This window comes from Amphiura filiformis, unplaced genomic scaffold, assembly GCF_039555335.1.
Source record: "Amphiura filiformis unplaced genomic scaffold, Afil_fr2py scaffold_21, whole genome shotgun sequence".
Lineage (NCBI taxonomy): Eukaryota > Metazoa > Echinodermata > Ophiuroidea > Amphilepidida > Amphiuridae > Amphiura > Amphiura filiformis.
Window position 1 is genome coordinate 969,533 of NW_027305485.1, and position 20,687 is coordinate 990,219.

The 20,687-nt window shown below is 36.5% G+C and overlaps 1 protein-coding gene across 1 annotated transcript in view; it reads right to left on the reverse strand.

Moving 5' to 3' along the window:
• Positions 1 to 7,700: 7,700 nt before the first annotated feature.
• The window catches only part of LOC140143365 (integrin beta-1-like), a 37,864-nt gene continuing 24,877 nt past the window's right edge, over positions 7,701 to 20,687 (reverse strand). The window contains exons 15-21 of the mRNA XM_072165220.1: positions 14,870 to 14,933; positions 13,499 to 13,626; positions 12,860 to 12,955; positions 10,417 to 10,546; positions 9,560 to 9,685; positions 9,027 to 9,217; positions 7,701 to 8,034 (exon numbers count right to left, since the gene is read on the reverse strand). Of these exons, the coding sequence (XP_072021321.1) occupies positions 7,963 to 8,034; positions 9,027 to 9,217; positions 9,560 to 9,685; positions 10,417 to 10,546; positions 12,860 to 12,955; positions 13,499 to 13,626; positions 14,870 to 14,933 (807 nt within the window). The 3' untranslated portion in view covers positions 7,701 to 7,962. The remainder of the gene's footprint in view (positions 8,035 to 9,026; positions 9,218 to 9,559; positions 9,686 to 10,416; positions 10,547 to 12,859; positions 12,956 to 13,498; positions 13,627 to 14,869; positions 14,934 to 20,687) is intronic.

The window sequence follows — 20,687 nt, forward strand, 5'->3', positions numbered from 1 at the left end:
CGTTGAATTTAGACTTCAATTTTATTAAGAACTATTGAATAATGCAGCAAATGCACCAAAGGCACTGTAATATAACTGTAATGTATTTATATGTTCACACCGAGCAATTATACACAATGGCTCTAAACCGTTAAAATTTCACATTTTATTCCAACCAATGTTTTCTCATTTTCGTTACTCTGTTCGGATAAGCCCCGCGTTACGTTTGGCTTTTTATAAACTGTTTTGACCAATTACGAGGGATGCGATCAACGCACTGAAGGGTCTATTGTTCTATTGTTTCCGATTTGAGCGCTGACATATTGGAAAATGTTGCCAATCAATATTCATGAAGTCGTGCGATCAACACCTACAGCTGTTCAATTGGGCGACTTTATTGTCAGGTGCTTTTATTCATACATTGGGCGTATCGAGCTGCATCGGTTGATCCGCAATTATATTTAATATAGTATTATAGGCCTACAAGTATGATTTGCTTTGCTTTATTGATTGATTCAGAAATAGTATGGTTATATGCTTCAGCAAATATATCACATTTGAGGTCCAGGGTAGACTCCTATATACGCGATGCTCATGTAAAATACTATGGTAGGCCTATACATAACAAAACACGATGTGGACCGCGGCTAATGTCTTTAAAAATACTACAGTAGGAGTGATATCATAATTACTTCAAATCCTTATATGTAGACCTATTGGCAAACAATGTAGACAACTTACTTGTGTAGATTCTTATATCCGCCATACAGAGCGCACACTTTGCCTATGCTACTGAACTGTCCGTAGCGAAATGGTAGAGCAAAGCGTGTTCACCGAGTATAATCAAATGAGCGCCCAAACCAATTTGGGCGCTGCAATAGGTTTTTATTGTAGGTGAACCTCTGTTTTGTGTGCATGCGACAACTCACGCACACCCTTGGGATGGACTAGTACAAAAGGTACCTCTCGTACGTATAGGCGCTTTTATGTGACTTTCGTTTCATCACTTATTGACAGTAGCCTGCCTATTATAGCGTTAATACGCTGGTCAGGTCAGTTACCGATTTAATGGCGGAAGCCCTTTATCTCGAACAAAAGGTACCTCTCGATGAATAGCGTGTCGGTAACTCCAATTGGCACAAAGGAACAATAAGCGTTACATAATCTATTTCTTCTCCTTCCTATATAAACTCCTTGGATGCGATCATCTGGATACCTGGGGAAAGTTAGTAGGCGTGTTTGATTGGTGTCCTCATCCAATAGAATTGTATCGATTGCTATTGGTACATTATGGCTTCATCAATGAACACACTGATTGACAGTGAGATAACTGTGACTAATGGGCATGGCGTGAGTAATTTCCTTCTTGGTTTGAAGTTAGCTTCACAAGGAAAGAAAGAAAGAAGGAAAGACTAAAGAAAAAAAGCAATAAAGAAAGAAAGAAAGAAGAAAGAAAGAAAGAAAGAAAGAAAGAAAGACTAAAGAAAGAAAGAAAGAAAGAAAGACTAAAGAAAAGAAAGAAAGAAAGAAAGAAAGAAAGAAAGAAAGAAAGAAAGAAAGAAAGAAAGAAAGAAAGAAAGAAAGAAAGAAAGAAAAAGAAAGAAAGAAAGAAAGAAAGAAAGAAAGGTTTTTTAATTTATAAATTTGAAATAAATATCATATTATTAGCAAAACTGCACAAAAGTGCTTGGGATAAACACGTTACTTTCAAAGTATAGGGCGTAGGGCCTGATGGTCGCTTGAGACTCAGTACGTTGAAACTTTCAGAAATGAAAAGAGAGCCTTCGATTTGCTTAAAAACACATTCATTTCAAGTTAGATCGATTCTGCTATATTAGGGCAGCGATGAATGTTGATTCGATTGGGTGTATTTAGCATAGGAGATTATTAATGGATGTATGAATGTCAAATGCATGACCTAAATGGTAGTGGGAAATTCTACAATATCTATGGATTATAATATTGTGCGCAAAATCCCGCGCAGAGATTCCAAATTACACAGACAATGTACTTTCACACAGAAGATTACGCAGAAGATTACACATGTTTTGTTACATGCTATAAGGCCAAAAAAAAACCGTCCTACCCTAAATCCTGAAAAATCAGGGTCGCAATTTTTTATTTTTTTTGGAATGATGATTTTTACAGATTTGTTCAAAAACTCAATGTTTTTCACTTAAAATTAATATTTTATTGTAAGACTAGTCTTTAATTGTTGTCTAACAGGTATCCAGAAGTCAAAATTGACAAATGTCCCTAATTGAACAAGCATTATTTAATATTTGAGGGGATTTTTAAAAACTGAAGGTTTAAAAAAAATAAATAAAATAAAAAATAATCTGACCGTCCTACCCAAATTTCCCATTTTTCCACTTGAGGGCAACACAACAATATTTTTTTTGGCCTAAGGTGAAGTCTACAAAGATATGGGTAGGCATGTTAGTACTTTTTGTGTGACAAGTGAGTCGCACTTTTATTTTCACCACATGGTAAATATTGGGAATCCAAATCATTTCACCTCGCTGTTTTTCCAGAAAGCTAATCTGTAATTTTCTCATCACGCTGCAGCAGAATGCCGTTTGATAACCGAGTTTTTGTTTATACATTGAAAAGAAAGTGGTAATATGAATATATTTCCTCAAAGCGAAAGGAGTAAGATAACAGGTTGTTTGTTTTATAACCTATATTTTTGCAAAGGGAAGCGCTCTTGAATATTGTTTGCGTCCCCCCATTGGGCTATTCCAGTTGAAATCCATTATACCCTATAGAAGACACGACCTTAATCTCCCACACAGGGAATGTAGATTTCATATGGCGTCACCCATTCAGGTAACCCCATTGTGGAAGATTAATGTCATGTCTTCCATATGGATTTCAACTGGAATATTCCATTATAGTCTTGTAGGGAATGGTTCTCAAAACGAAGTACATAATCCCACCGAACTTTGAGAAAACAAAATGGCCGTGTTTGAACTACCTAATCACAAATCCCGTTTCCATGCCACCTGAAAATCAAATGGTGCGCCCCTAAAGAACTCAAATTTTCGTCATACCCTTTCCTAGACTTTCACCTCGATTTAATATGCTCAAAGGAATTTCTTCAAGATGTATGTATAAAAATATTTATACCCTTTGGGGACTCTAAATGAGAAGCGATTTTGATTCATATGTGGTAGCCCCCCCCCCTCTAACCCAATCCTGGTTTTTACGTACTCGCATACGAACCTGATCAAAATACAAGCCACCCCTGGATCGCTTTGCCCTCATTGCAACCAAATATCCCCATCTGTTATGACAATAATCAAAATTGAACACTTCGAAAATGAAAATGAAAAGAGATAAGACAAATGATAACACAAATGAATAATCTGTAGCTAGTTTGTGCCATGCTACGTTATTTCCTTGTGTTTGACCGTTTATTATACAAATTAAATTTTAATGATCTGTAGCTAATTTCCTTATGACAGTTTATTATAAAAGTTTTAATTATATTACAGAATAAAGGTACTTTTTGTTTAAACTCAGCCATCTGAAGCCCTTCAACAATTTCACGTTGGTACTGACAAAATCAATATCATGTTCATTTACGCAACAATTATTTCCAATTCCATAAAAATACAGCACTTTTTTTGTGAATATATTATCCTGTTTGCTTGAAAATAGCTGGTATCCTAAATCAGCCAAAATGGAAATGAATTTCAATAAAATTTATTCAATTGATTTTTTTGGGGGAAAACAGCATTGAAAAAACTACCCTAAGAAATGCTTTAGGTCCATAAACATTGTAATTTGTATTCATTACATTTGATCAAGCTCATGCATCTACCATTAAATTAAATCATATTAACCAATATTACAACGCGCTTGAAGAGGTTAGGGAACAACCCAAAAGTTCGATGAAGCCCTATAAACGAAAGTCCTTTTGTTAGAAGGCTAACCCCCTCCCCCCTCTAACGTAAGTGTCAAATATCGAAAATTCCAACCCGTATTCATTGGGCACAGGGCCGTCGCTATGGTCGATGGGGTTGTGGAGGGTTCCGACATTGCTAGGATATTGATTACGTTTAAGAAACAATAATTCTATTTTATTTTGAAATATTTTTCTTCATAAAAAATTAGGACTTGCTGGATTTCAAATAAAAAAAGAATGGTTAGGGCGCGAGCTTCATGATCGGAAGGTTGCGGGTTCGAGCCCCACCACGGCCAGTGTGTTGCGTCCTTGAGCAAGATAGCTTAATTCCCAATTGCTTCACTCCACCCAGGTGTAAAATGGGGAGCTGCTGGGGTAATCACAATCCAAGTCGCTGAGAGTACCTGCGCATCATTGCGGACTTGGTGAAGCGGAAATGATTCTGATATATCCTTATGGCAGCGGAATAATTGTTGAAGTGTGCTGATAATTAGGCCATGCCTAGCTGAAGCGCACGTTAAATCAAACAACATTTATTTATTTATTTATTTATAAAAGTGCGGTACTGCTGCTTTAAAAATGAACTTACAAGCTGCAGGTTGCGAATACTGCACTCTATTTGAAATCATTTTGAAGCATTCACTGTAAAATGTCAATATCGTACTTCAGAAAATACTTACATTTTACAATTATATATTAAATCCTTAAAAAAGATCAACTTTGACCGATGTTAACTACTTCTTTACAAACGTAATCGGACTTTTTTGACCCCCTCCCTCCCTAACGAAAGGACTTTCGTTTATAGGGCTTCATCGAACTTCTATATCATTATTTTTTTTTAATCATGTGAAAACTTCTTAGTGCTTTATTTTTTTTGTCATTAAATCGCCCATGAACAGTTCTTTTTTAAATGAAATGAAACTGACACTATATGTTTTTGATTGATTGAAATGTTTGATTAGTTACCTGGTAAAGTCAACTTTCGAGTTCATATAGAGCTTGCATCAATACATAAATTCTATTTGCAGAGAACATCTGTTATCATATGCTGAAAAACAAGATCTTTAAAATAACGGAAAAACTAACCTTTAAAAGTATTGAATTTTATTCTTTCCATTTGAAAAGGATTATATTTTCAATATTGTCATAAGAGAAGGTTTCCGTTGTATCAAGGGTCTTTTTATTAAATTCCGACTTTGGTTACATGGAGAAAAATAAAACGAGTGAGGCAATATCACCTGATTTTACAAGTTTCATTTTCTACCCCAACTTGTCGTTTCTTTTCGTTGCTGTTCACGAGTGGAGGGAGTGGCACTCATTATTGTCATAACAGAAAGCTTCCTTTGTATCAAGGAACTTTGTATTAAATTCCAACTTTGGTTACATGGACAAAAATAAAACCAAGGTAAAGCTGTATCACCTGATTTTATCACAAGTTTTCTTCTCTGCTCAACGTATCGTTTCTCTTCCTTATTATTGCTTGTCCCACATAACATACAAATGTAGTGTTTCTAGTAACAAATAGTCATACAAAAATGCAAATGCCTAATTGGTTGCCGATTTGTCAACATCACTACATAATTATAAGCTTAATATTTACCACAGGACCGTACACTATTTATAGGCCCCCCCCACACACACATATATAAACGTATGAACAACATAACACCATAAAGGGGGTAGGTGTCTCATTGAAGACAGACCATCATGATATGCTAATTAGGGTCAGGGGTTACGGGGGTTAGGGTTAGAGTTAGCATTAGTAACCCCTGACCCTAATTAGCATATCGTGATGGTCTGCCTTAAATGAGACATTTACCATAAAGGGTGGTTAGCAATGGACCTTCTTGCAGAATTGTGTGAGCAAATTAGGGCTGTTTTAGAATTCGCACTGACGAAGTAACCAACTCTAATGACGTCACTATTTAAACAACGTAGAGGTATTAAAAATCAATTAGGTAATTCCAAATTCGGTTGTATCCAAAAGTATGCTTATTAGAATGTTCAACGAATCAGAATACGATCCTGGTATCCAAAATTATGTAAATGAGTTCAAGAAGGTTACGTGAAACAAGTAGTTCAGATTTAGCGTTACTAAAAGATCTTTACTCTCATGAGTGAAATTTGACTCCAGTAGAGTGATCTACAAAATGTGAGTAATAAAACACGCACAAATACATGGGATACTGTTCAGTGTCTCATGTTTAGAATCGTGCGAGAGTATCCTCTCTTCCTCTACAGGACATGATCTTATATATATTGGCGCCCTCTGTTGGTCAACGTTACATTATGGTTATGCAGGGGTTTGCTTTGTTGCCCTGCGATGCATTCATATCGTCGGCCGTATCACATACTGACGTATTCGACATTTTTAACATTTTTGAGAAAATTGGTATATTAATTTGTTATGTTCAAATCTATATATTCACCAAAAACCATGCCTCAAAGTGGCTTAATTAGTAAGATATTAATTAATTTAATTATGTCGTATTTACAAAACCTTGAAATGTCCGCATCACATAACGACGTATTTGCCGATCACCTATACTGCGCAAGCCCAGTATATCGTATCTGCAATTTGAAGATTTTGCCGTTTCACATACTGACGTATTTGCGCAACGTATTTGCGCGACTCTGTCTTTTCACGGCAAAATTGCTGTTTTGTCCTTTTCACATACTGACGTATTTGCGCAACTGTTTCACATACTGACGTATTTGCGCGACGTATTTGTCATTTGAACGACGAAATTGACATTAGTCCTTTTCACATAGTGACGTATTTTATTTAATATTGATTTTTTGCAGAATGAGTTATGCTCTGATAGTGATAAGTGAATTATATTGAAAATATGGTATATTTGCATTACTGTTAACCTGGTTTTAATCGACAATAATATTTTAATCAAGATTATAAGGCAAATGAAAATCGCAAAATTTTCAAGTTCGATTTTCTCGAAATGCGTATTTTGCAAATACGTCAGTATGTGATGCGGCCGACGATATATTGGCACTCGATTAGTTGCAATTCCTCACCATGGGAGTTTTCGGCCTCAGCAATACCGGGGTTGCGGCCTTGATGTTTTTCTTGATACTGGGCCCCCAACCCGTTAGGTTGCTTAAAAGGCACCAAGGCCGCATGTCTGGTAGAGCTAAAGCCAGAAACTCTCATAGTAAGGACTTGCAACTAATATAGTGCCTATATTAGAATGGCCCCGCAGGGTTAGAAAGCCAGGTAAATGCGTAAACCTAAGGAATGGGTGGCTATCTCTAAGTATGAAATGGGTTCATCAGGCCCTGCCCTCTATCGGGGGCTAATTTATAGCTTGATCGCTATTGTTTTTTGAGTAATACTGGTTTTTTTAGCTCTGCGGGCCAACCCTGAACAATATAGTTTTTGAGACATGTTGTTTTTCGGCCGATACCCCACAACATTCCCCATACCTCATTAGCAAATTTTACGTTTACTAGTTTATATATTTTATGTTGTCTAATATTTCAAATATGCACTAAATTTTATATACGTGAGAGGCTGTCCGCCATAATGCTACGACCTACTCAAAATTCCAGAAAAATACAACACTAATTTTTGGGGGATTAAAAAACATTATCCTGTTTTGCCAAAATTAAGTTCTAACTGGCAATTAAAGTCAAATTTTAATATATACTATATTGTACTAAGTAACTGGAATAATCAGGTTATGGATTACAATTTTTGGAATAAAACATTTTCTAATATCTTTATAACCAATAATCGATATCAACATAAAACGTTAAAATAATTGTAAAAGCAAAATTGAATGTTTTGGCCCGTTTTTCCTTAAATTGTAAAAATACTCAAATTTGACTTTTATTGCCAGTTAGAACTAAGTAAAAGATTAGGATTTAGCATCTCATTTGGCTATATTTAGTGCTGTATTTTTCTGGAATCAGGAGTAGTGACTATGCGTACAAGCCATGCGTACAATTTGAAATTATTATAACATAATGTACGATCTTTAAAATGAATTTGTGACATGGTGCATATCTTAAAAGTTTAGTGAAGATTTTGGATTCAAGGTACGGATAATCGAGGATCATTCTAATGCCTTGCCATGCATTGGATTCATGACTGTTGTCGTTGATGGTTTAAACAAAGGATTGTCACTCTGAAAATAGAAACAAAAAGAGTTCGATATATTATTTAGATAACAGTAAACAACAATAGCGCAAATAAACAAAACATCTATTTAAAGTTGAACTGACTATACAATGCTGCTGTTCAGTTTTGTTTGTTTCCGCGCGGAAATTGTTTAGAATATTGACGTGACATCGCGCAAACATTACGCATGGCGCAGCCATGGCTTTTAGTGAGGAAAATAAGGAAAAATGAGGAAACGGAAGATAAATGGAGGAAAGAGAAAAGAGTGAAGAATAAAGGGAGGTTGAGAGATGTGAATGAAGGAAAGTCTAATTATTGGAGGTGGAGGAAATTTACGAGATCTTGCCGACCCGGAGCAATGAGGCTGGCTACGCCCCAGGAAAAATAGTTGGTACACTAACTGTACAATGAGCGCCCTATCAAAATTGGAGAAGCGAGTAAAAAAAGCATGCAATATATGTGAAGCACAGACTCTCCCTGTATCTCAACTTTTCCCACTCGCCATCTTTCAATGTTGGATGGTCTTGCGGACCTGCTGACAACATGGTTTTGACAAAACCGTTTTTTTTTTTCAACATGGAATTGGGGGAGCGGGGGCAGAAATATACCAAAAAACATTTTTCCAGGATTGCAGCCATTTTAATTGCGACATTCTAAAAACAAGAAACAGAAGACCATTCTTAAGTACAGCTGAATTTATACAAATGAAACTTAAATGTCTGTCACCTCAGCAGGTACAAATCACTCGCTAGTTGCTCAGCGACCGTGTTTTTAGCTTAATAAAGCTAGGACACCGTATACATACTCCGCTGTAACGGCCAATTTTCTGCAGCATCTTCTTGCAGAAGTCGTCGATAGAGCGATAGAACAAAACCCCGAACAAATGAGTATGGAAAGAACAAAAGATCGCAACAGGAGAAATGGGAACGGCTGCAGACAAAACGGTCAAATGCACACAATAACGTAAAAGTATAAACCTGACTTTCAAGCCTTTAATACCTTGTTCCAGCCTGCGCCTTTCCTTTCCTGTTCAAATTTGGCATATTCTCTGCGTTCTTGGATAAATATCCATAACCTGATTAAAGCAATGATGAAGATTCCAAGCAATAGGATGCCTGCTATAATGCCGATTATAATCCATATCCACGGAACCTGAGTTCTCCTTCCGCCATCTTTAGGGCTGACACAGACTAAAGAAAACAAGGATAAAATCAAGATGCAATCATCACGGAAAATTTAGGTTTACCCTCATCCTGCTGAGCTATTTTGTTTTACACGAACTACGAAGTGAGGGGGTGGGGTTGTTATTGTAACCCCTATATTTGTTCAAAATACTATTATAATTGGCAGGCATGCCAATGTGTAGCAATGGGTCTCTATCCAATTATACTAAAATAAGTAGAAACATTTGCGTAATATCGCAAAGACGAAAGAATGTGCGCGTGCCGGGCATAATTGGGATATTCTGGCAAATGTACAAATTAGTATGTAAGTGTATGTAAATTATACAATTGTTGGTTTAATGTTTCTACCTTTTTCACTCTGTACCAGTACTGTGTATGATCCGTTATCCTGTAACTGGTAGGTGTATAGAATAGTGCAGTTATCATCGTCTCTGTATTCACATAGTACGAAATCGGTATCATTTACCATGATTACTGTTTGAAGGTAGAAGAAAGGAGGGAAAAGAAAACACTTAATTGTGGTATACCCCAGATAACTATATAAACCATTCCTCTGTATCTATATATTATTGTCTGAATGCTATCAAATAGTGAAAGCAACACACGCGATGAGCACAATGACCTTTTGAAAAATACCGGGTTATAGTCTCCTTCACAGCCGGATTCTGTCGTTGCTATATATGAAACGGTATGTTCGTGATTGAATCACGTGCAGTCTGGCCCGAGACTAATTAAACAAATTGGTACGGTTTATAGTAACCTAGTATTCGGCAATATGCTGAAAAAACTACGACATGTGACACGATCGGATCCAATAGATAGATAGTAGATAATTTGAAAAGTGAGTTATTATCATCAACAACTTGCCCGTAAACCAAGTGTTCTATTTTTGAAATCCTTACTTTACATCAATTTTTGCTTGCACAGTTCTGAGCTTTTTTTGTGACATTTTTTTATGCGGTACGGTATCTCAATTTTACAGTTGCCTGTATTGACGTGATGGGTGAAATTGTTCTACAAAATATGAGAAATATGGGGAATTAGAAAACTGTATTACCGAGGAGAAAAAAAAATGAGCACCAATTGATATTGTAATTCTCAAAACGAAAAGCAGAAAGGGGATATCATCGTATGACAGTCGTTTTTAATTATTCTAATAATGCATTCACCTGTCACTTTCAAAGATAATTTTGAATCACACTTACGTTTCTTTACATCGTCCACTAAAGTAATTCGAGCTTTGCACATGTCGCATTGTTCACCAGTAAAAGGTCCTTTGTCAAAAACCTGACACAAAACACAGTCTTGAAACGACGAACATTGACCTACACACGTCTGTTTAAGGTAACATAAAGATATTGTTATAATTATGATAAAAAAAAACCCGTTCGTTCGGCAAACACAAACCGTTTTCGTTACATAATGTCATTACATGTTGACACAAAAAGAAAAAAATTAGTACCAAAACATTTCCAACAACGTTTCCAGGCGGCGGATGACATGATCGCGCCGGCAACTCGTGAAACCGCCCGGCCGTATGGCATTTTCCATATACTCGGTTAGTTTTGTGGGGTTCATTATCGAACCCCAACGGTTTTAGCTTGTATTTATATTATTTATCAACATAGGCCAATTTGTTTGTGATATTTCAAGCGTTTTAAAATTTCAAAATAATCCCATTCAATTACACGGTTGACGATGAAAATTTACTGAATTTAGGGAATGCACGTCATACACCACCTGAACGTTTCATCATACCATTGTCCATTTTCACTGACAACACGTTTTTCGCAGAATGTACCATAATAAGCCCAATCGGCATTGGAAGTTTGCAATGCATTGTGGGACAGTTTTTGCAGTTTTAGGACACTTTGTCCTTTGACCTTTCAGAAATATTGGGTTTTTGTACATACAAAATATAATCTAAAATGTTTTACAATATTTAAAACAAATATAAAAAATATTAGTGTTTTATAAATTAATTATTTGGTATTTTTAATGATCAAAATTGTGACAATAATAAGAAAATTAATAATAATTACGTACATTTTCCCGATATGTCAGAGGTCAAAGTGTCCTAAAACTGCTCTCAAAAACCGGAAGTTAGAATGGCGATTGGGCTTATTTGCACTTAGGCGGCGAAGCGTATAGGGACGGAGGGGACACTTTCCCCGTTAAATTTTTCCATGGAGGGACGTCTCGACCAACAGCTCATTCTACATATATGGAAAGGTTTCTATACAAAAACGATTCTCTTAAAAACCATCATGCGCACAGTTTCCACCTCGATACACATAAGCACATATTTTCGCCCAAGAGCTCTCAAGCAAGCAGTGATTGTCTCCGCACAGTCTTTGATTACACTAAACGGTTGAGTTCATAGCAATGTAAGAGCTGTAGAGCTTCTAGCTGAAAAATGGGCCTCTTTGATTAGTTTTTGTCGAAACCTCAAGTGTTCCCTTCATCCAATCAAAAATTTTTTTTGATATTAAACGAAAGCTAACACTTCCTACTAAAAACACTTTTCGTCACTAGGTCAACAGATAACGCAATTCAATGTTATAGCAAGGCGAATGTGGAAAATCTGTCGAAAGCTACCTATCCAAGCACATTTTTTAACCAAAATGTAGGTTTTAAAAGTCAAAACCTCAAGTGTTCCTTACAATAACTTTCAAAATTTTATGTCATTAAATGAAAAAGCACACTTATATTGTCCATATTATTGCGTCACTAAAATGAGCCATGGCCAATTCTTGTGCAAAAAGTTACTATTTTCGCCTGTTTTGTCATACGGTTGTAAATATAATGAACTATGACTTTGCTAAAGAGCACTTACATATTGATATGTTATCGTATTGGGCCATTATATACCGTAGTTCAACATTGTCGTGTGTGTTTTGCAATCTTGCTGCAGACTTTTCAAAATTTGCTTGAGTTTTTGCAATTTTGCCGCAGATGTTTATTCGCTTCAGTCGCAAACGTTAAGAAAATCGCTGGGTTTGCCGCAAAGGAAAATGTCGAACTATAAACTGGTCCTAATATGCTGATGAAATCAGGAGTGAGAGCACACATCGGCCTCATACTAGTGGACCGGCCTCACTCTGGTATCACTATAATGTGGGTGAGGCCAAGTTGGGGCCAACTCAACGTCAGCCCACTTGCAGTCGGTCGCACTCACTTATAGTGTTTACTCATCTTGGAATCTGTAGCCAGGCCCCATCAGTGATTTGGTCTGAGCAATTGCGTAAGTAGTAAATAGCCCAGGGAAACCAAAAATCCTTATTACTATAAAGTGGATAGAAGGAAATCTAAATATATATTTACTCAAGTGATATAATCCCTGCGACCCAACACCAAATGGCCTCATTCTGGCCGTAGCCTTCAAAATACTAGGACTACCCAGAGTGAGGCCAACGTTACTCAAGTGATATAATCCCTGCGACCCAACACCAAATGGCCTCATTCTGGGCGTAGCCTTCAAAATACTAGGACTACCCAGAGTGAGGCCAACGTTAAACTGGTGGGGCAGGTAATGCGACCATAGAAAAAAGTGAGACCGGCACCACCTACGTGAGTCCTATTTGTGCTTTTTGACTTATATATAATAAGGCCACAAGGATGATACGAAAGATCTTTAATGATACGTACCGGACATTCGTCACATTTGGAGCCTCTAAATGGCGAATCCATTTCGCATTTACATTTACCTTCACACGTGCAATTCCCCCAACCATTACAAAGTAACTACAAAATAACCAGAAATATGTATTTACAAAAAAATGACATACACTTTATGATTTTGAATTACATGATTATTGTAATACAACATGAAAATATACAATTATTGATGACTTGTTCGGATTCAATTACAATACTGAAAATATTAAATATTATATGTTTTCTGTTCTTAGCGCGTGGAGTAGCGCCTGTGCATATTGATGGGCCTTTTAAATTTGGGGTAAAGCCTTTTTTACTGCATGCACAAACCCAGTCATTCTTTATCGTGTGTGTTACTTATCTACCAAAGGAGTTTTGGACTTAGCTTCGAGGACTGTTAATGTGGAAAATTTTAAATTATAAAAATAGAATTTGTATTATATCGCGAATTTAATTTTTTTAGCCAAAGCGTGTCTTCAAATTCAATTTCAATGTTTTGTTTCAATATTAGGAAGTTTGATTTACTGGTTTTTACGCAATTTTAACGATTGAATTATGATCGTAACTATTATCCAACGAAAGGATGATTCAAATATCAACGATATAACACATGTCTCCCTTATCATTTACCCCATTTATTGTTTCACAGTCCTTTCTACTTGTTACACATTCACACGCAGATCCGTAGTAGTCGGGCTTACAACGACATTCTCTTTCCAGTGTCCTTGTGTCACAATAGCATTCGCCTCTTTCTGGACCTATAAGTTAACAAACATACAAATACAAGTTAACATATAAACGAAACCAACGAGCCATGTGATGGTCACAAGTCCTTTGGCTATAACTGCGTCCCATTTACACCAAACTGGTGTTGTGACTGCCCAGATGTGAGTTAAAAGCCAATTAAAAATTGATCTTTCATTGTATTTCATCATTCTTTTGTCTACGTGTAACACGGGCATTAGCGCCAATCCGGGTTGGAATGTGAGGGGGGGGGGCAAAATCGGCCTGAATTGTCAAAAAATGACTAAAAAACAACAACAACAACAACCGCAACAACAACACGGTTGATAGATTACAGTTTAAAATCCCCGCCAAGGCCGCTGCATCATATTTGGATTCGTCTATAAATAGCTCAGAAACAGCTGAAAACTAACTACGATTGCATACGCCTGCCTCATTATTCAAAACCGCTTTCATATGACCGAATGATCACTTACGAAATGAATGCCCGGGCAAGGCAGCCTAGTATGTAGAACATTTGTGACCTGCCATGTCAAAAACAGACACTTTTGGGCTGGTAATCAATTTTTCCGGTTTCTACGTATCTTAAATATGGAGATATTTTGCTCCACAACGCCGTTTCCCCCAATGAAATCGAACATTCCTAAGCGAAGATATTGAGTTCGAAAGTTATGGTATTATAAAATTGGAAATTGAGATAACGGCCTTTGAAAATATTATTGACAATGTTGAGTGTAGGAATGACATTGAAAAATGTCTGAAAAATACAAGATCGCAGTTATATTTCGGTCTGAAACTATCAGCCAATATTTTAAACATTATTAGCATCACAAATTTGCAAAAAACCCAAATTGTGAAAAAATTACCCCGGGCAGATTTTTGGCCATTTCTCCACTTACGATCCTGCCCAATGAGGTGTGAAAATTTGACTTTATGTACACGTGCAGAACATACATGGAACATGTGATCTCCCGTACAACAAAAGATTTACATCATTTGACACAAACTTACCTGCCTAACGGCCGCAAGACAGCGAAATGGGTTTGTACTCCATCGCGCGGTTTATGCAAACTGATTGTTATTCTCACGAAAAGAGTATCATTCATTGAAAGGAAAATACATCAATTCAAATACCCAGAAGCGCCCATGTTGTGACAATAATTATATCGTCATAACATTGTATTTTTGTATTTATCTTTTAATTTTTATGAAAATAGGAAACAAAGAGTGGTAATGAAGTCTTTCCATTTAGCTTACCTCCACATGGCAAACCTTGAAACTTCTCACACGAATAATCACATTCACAATATTGACCAAAATACTGAAACAAATATTTAAATCAGTTAAAAATTTAAATCAATTTAAATCATGGGAAACTAAAATAATATTCATTAGAAGACCAGTACTAGTGTTAACTATTTCATAACTGTTTATTAATGGATTTACAATATACCGTTACACAATCTACGATCACCACCACCATTAATACAACCACCGCCACAACACTACCACCACTAGCACCACCACCAACACCACCTCCAATATGGCCACCATCGCCACCGCCACCACCACCACCACCACCACCACCACATAGGGCCTGCACTTTGGCTCGACATTTGAAAGGGGCGTGAATTCATTTTTGGATACGCCCCTATTATAATTAGGTAATTCGCACACATTCCCTATATGTATATACATGTACCACATGTAGTAAATATGTCTGCTTTGTCTGCATTGTGCCGTTCTTAAGCAAATAGTTAAACACGATTTCATCAAACATTATAACAATAGCTCTTTTACAGTGTGCAATCATCCCGGGCAATAATTGGGCAATAATAGATGTGCGTGAAATTATTGATTGGCTCCATACAAAGGATTTGAACCGGTGTCCTTCACCGTAATCATGGCGCAATGCAGTGCATTCAATCAAACGTTGTCGTCAACCTATTTGATCGTATAGTGCATTTGTTATGTGTGTGAGACGAGCTGTCGCGGTAGATTGCAATAGCTTGTAATCATGGTTTTGTTGAATGAATTTGAGTACTCCGCCATATTTACAGTATGATACGTCATAATCTAGGTGATTATTTGCATTGGATGTCTTGAATACGCTGGCGAAGTTGTGTAATAATCGGATTAATGCTATAACAGTAGGTGAATACAAGTTTTGAATATATCGCGTTGCAAAGCCCCATTCAGTGATCCCAGCGAAAGTGGGAAAAAAAATCTAATTGTTACTTTCATAATTTTTTTTAATGAAAAAATTGGCAAAAAAACCAAGAAAACGGCAGTATCGACGAAGTTGATGCCCCATTCAAATACATGTAGCTAATTTATATATACTGTCAGTATATAAATTACAGATTCACGTAAATGCATTATTTTTGTCTTAAATAGGCCTACTCGGCTTTCGGCTGAACCACTAGCAGAAGATACCAAATTGATGTTTTATGACCTTTGAAATTCTTTTGTTGCGAGTGACATGGTCAGTTCAATACACGCCGAGTGTCCTTGACAGGTTTGACTCTGCTTCAGTGGTCATGAAAGAATTCAAAAGATAACCTCTGCCCCAACAATCCCAAGCAATTGTCTGAAACTGCTCTTCGGATGATGTATCATAAGAACTCAGTCGTCAATGATGATAGTCATACAATGACCAAAAGATTATTACTGACTATATCATTGAAGACTGAGTTCCGCAGTCTAGTACAAAATCTGAATTTTGATGATTTTTACGATCGTCCGGATGAAAAAACCACTGAATGGGCCATTAGTACCCTCCTCTCCTTACCCTGGCAATATGAATAAAAGAAAAATAAAGAAAAAAATTAAATAAAACAAGAAAAAAAAGTCAAAGAAAAGAAACAATAAAAGAAAAACAAATATGAAAAGTTCGAACAATATTTGGTTTATAAAATTAATGTGACCGTGATGAGGCTCGCCACCTTCCGATTTAAAGTTCGAAGCGCTCGTGTACCAAATTCTGATGCCTTTCCAAGTGAGCTAGATGCTCCTGAGATACGAAATAAAAATAAAATAATACACTGTATACCTGCTTGTGTCGGTAATTGATTTGCTCTAATTCCATAATGGTACAGTGCAACAGAGCAAAAATGCCCAAAATTTAAAAGCTATATAATTTATGAACAATATACACTACACATAAAAATACTAATACAAGGGAATTTCAACATAAGAATCCAAACAATTAAGTACCAACATGCACAGCTTTGTCCTTATATCACATTTGGGTTTTTAACAAAATGTTATCAAACCTCTACTGTGATTGGCAGCTGCACAAGGCATCTCTTTGATAGCTGATAATGGCCATCCATTCAGCAAGTGGCTACTAAGTGACCTTGACAGGCTTGAATGAGCACTGTCATCTGCTACAAAACCATCACACTCTAGGACCTGGTCACTCCATAATGCTACAGAGAGCACAGTACTTTGACAATGGAGTGAAATTATTGATTAGGTGCGGATTTTAAAAGTACAGCTTCTATGCGTGTATAGCAAAAATTGGAATAGAATGTTTGGAATCATGTAACTAAAATACTAAATGCATTCTGCAAAATGTGCTCTGACCATTAGCTTTAATTTGACATAGCCTATTGTTTGACATGTTTGGAATTATGGTAAATCATTAAATAAAATATTTATTAATTAATCAATTATGTCAATTAATTAAAAATTTAATGCAAATATGCATATTTTCTCTGACAGAATTGTAGGATTTGACAAGAGCCATCTTTCTTGTAAGTTTGATTCTTATAACATACCGGTATCGTATTGCGTCCCGTTATAGTTGCAGAAAAAATACGCGTGCAGGACACACATACGCACCCCCCCCCCACACACACACCCAGGGGATCGAACCGTTTTACAATCGTATAACATTCATTGGCGCTAGTAGTAAATTCCAATTTTCTTTGCTTTACCTCACTTGTTCGGATCAAAAATTAAAGGGGGACATATCTGACAGTAAAAGCTTACATTTTATGGAAATTATGTTTAACTATTTGCTTAAACACCACAAAACAGATAAAGCAGACAAATTTACTATGGGCCTATACGTATGCCAGGGACTGTGTTGAAGGGACTGGAAACGGCTTCCACCCATTGTCCCATGCGGGTTGTTGGTTTACAAATTATCCTCAGTTGAGCAAGCATGAATAATACGTTGATCGTAGTCCGAATAATCAGTCCCAGAACCAGTGGCGTAGCGTAGGTCATCTGATGGGGGGCACCGACCATGATTGGGGGGGGGCGCACCAGGTCTGATTGGGGGCACAAGCCATTTTTGGCAATTTTCCTATGGGATTTTTAAAATTTTGCAATCGATTGGGGGTGCGGGCACGTGCCCCCCCCATGCCCCTATGACGCTACGTCAATGCCCAGAACAAAATATAAATTTCTGACATGATCGTGCTCTGGGTCTGAACTGTTTCCGTTTGAAATCTTGATGGCAAATTGGACAAAAGAAGCACATGGTTCTACTTGACCTCCTGAAACTTCCGGGCATTCCGGGGAGGGGTCAATCAAGGTCACATGGGGTCAAATTTTCAGAGTGCTCCAACTATGCCAAGTAATATATCAAAATACTCGTATGGTCATGAGGATTCCAAAAATGTATAGTTTGTTATGCGTCAGACCTTTCTACAGTACGACAGCAACTTTGTGACCTCTTTTGTTCGACAGAAAATTTATACGGGTTGGTGAACACGGGTTACGTAACACAATGTTGAAATTTTAGCCGGCAAACGCTTTTTATCAAAATAGCTCCAGAAATGGAAGACACGGGTCGTATATTGCTCCATTTATGTACCCTGACCACAGATAAGATATCAAACATTTGTGTAAAGCAACAAATAACGTGTAAAAGTTGAATTAAATGGGAAAAAAGAAGCTTGAACATGTCCAAAGTAGCTCGGAAAATGAGAAAAATTGCATGTCACGAACACAAAAATGTTCATTTCATCCAGCAATAAAAAGCGCCGGGTGTCATGTTATAGAATAACTAAAGTTAGCTTGCCTGAAAATTTCGTGATTTTTGGTTGGGGTATATTTCTAGTCGCATATTGAACATATTGAAATGTTTATCTTTGTGCGTGACTACTGTCACGCCATATATTGTACGGGCGATGTTTTTCCTGCAAAGAAACTTTCATTGTGAATTGTCCATTGTTGGTTATTTAACTTGAAAATAATACTCCCAACGTTCAAACAATTTTAAAAGTCAGCATAAAGGTTTGTGTTACATTATTTGGACAGTGTTAATTCATTCCAGAAATAGAATACACGAGTGAGCCACTGAGTGGGAATAACATTGCTATTATTGTCACCGAATTAATCATATCTCTGGTATGGCTTAGTGGTAAATACATGTATTTGGAAGTTCGATCTTGGTTCGAACCCCGCAAGCACCTCTCTTTGATTTTCGATTTGATTTTAACTCATATTTTTAAATCCTAGTTTTCATATTTTTATTAAAGCCATAATATACGATTTCGGGCAAATTTGAAGTTTTGTTTTTCCAAAAATTATAACAATATTTATAATATTAGTAAATAACTGTCAGGAAGGTTTTCACGTTACATTTGAAGCAGAAGTAGCGAGATAAAAATAAAAGAAAACACTTACTATCTTGACCGCTTAACTGTGGTGTTCTATGGGGGACTAGTCTTAATAAGTTAGTTGCTCTATCTGGACAACGAACTTGGCTGATTCCAATTAGGTGTATTCCGAGGTGTAAGTTGGACATTGTGTAAAAATTACAAATATGCCAAAATATTAGGTTTGAAATTCGTGCATCTCATGATTTAATATGTATGCATAAAAGCTCATAAAATATGTTGCCGATAGGGTAGGGTCTAGTCCAATTAAAAAATCGTGAAAATCTGTGTTGACGTTCCTTTATTTGATAGGCCTATATATATATATTCTTGAACTTTTAAAAAATTACTTAAGTTTGACATGCTTTATTTGATTATTTCATATTGAAAGCTACTGAACTTAAATGCATTTTTGTAAAAAGATATGAACTCGAATGTAGGATTAGGCTTAAACATGCGTTTCTGTGGCATCTCATACCACATTATTAAAATATTATTTTGTAATATTAATATTGGTATCTCAATTGTAAATTATTTGGCTTTGCATTGTTACTAATTTATTACAAAATGTTTTTTTCTATATCATGTTATTTATATGTATGTGTGTTGAGATGAAAATAAAACTGAACTGAACTGACCTGAAATAAATCATGAAAAAAGTGGGCCTTCAAGCTGACATTCATTAGGCCTATATTATTAAAGACAAAAGGGAAGGAAAAAAGAAAAGAAAAACGAACTGAAAAAATCCACATAATCGATAAAATAACACGGGAATCGAACTCACAACCTTCCGCACTGCACACCTTCGCTCTGTCCACAAGCCATCGCAACTTGTTTGGGCAAAGGGTGTTCTTTTGCTATCTTATTTCTCGTTCAACATGTTCAAGGATCTCACTCAACAACAATCTTTTCAAAACTGCTTGTACTTCAGTTAAATGAGATGATACTACCTTCTTTGACGACTACAATATTTTGTTACACAATAGAGTATTTTGCATTTATAAAATATATAACAATAGACGTTTTTACATGTATAATAGACAGCGCCGGCTGGGATCCATTTCGTGAAGCATCGTGACACTTGCAACGTGCGCTTACGACACGAGGACTCAAAGAACGCAACTTTTCAACCTACGACCAGGTTATTCCACCGCTCATTTTCGCTGAAATTTTAATACAAGCTGTGGTTAATTAATGTTTATCATAACAGAAAAGCATTAGACCGGCGTTTCCTCAAAGCTGTAGATATAACCATTTTTGTTATCGTGACATGCATTTTCTCTCATTTTTTAGGCTACTTCGCGCACCAAAAGCATTCATTTTTTCCACAATAATTCAACTTTTACACGTTATTCTTTGCCTTATACTCATGTTTCATATCTTATCTATGGGCTCAATATGGAAATGAAGGGAGAAACGACTCTTGTATTCCATTTTTTTTTATGTTTTCTGAAAAACCG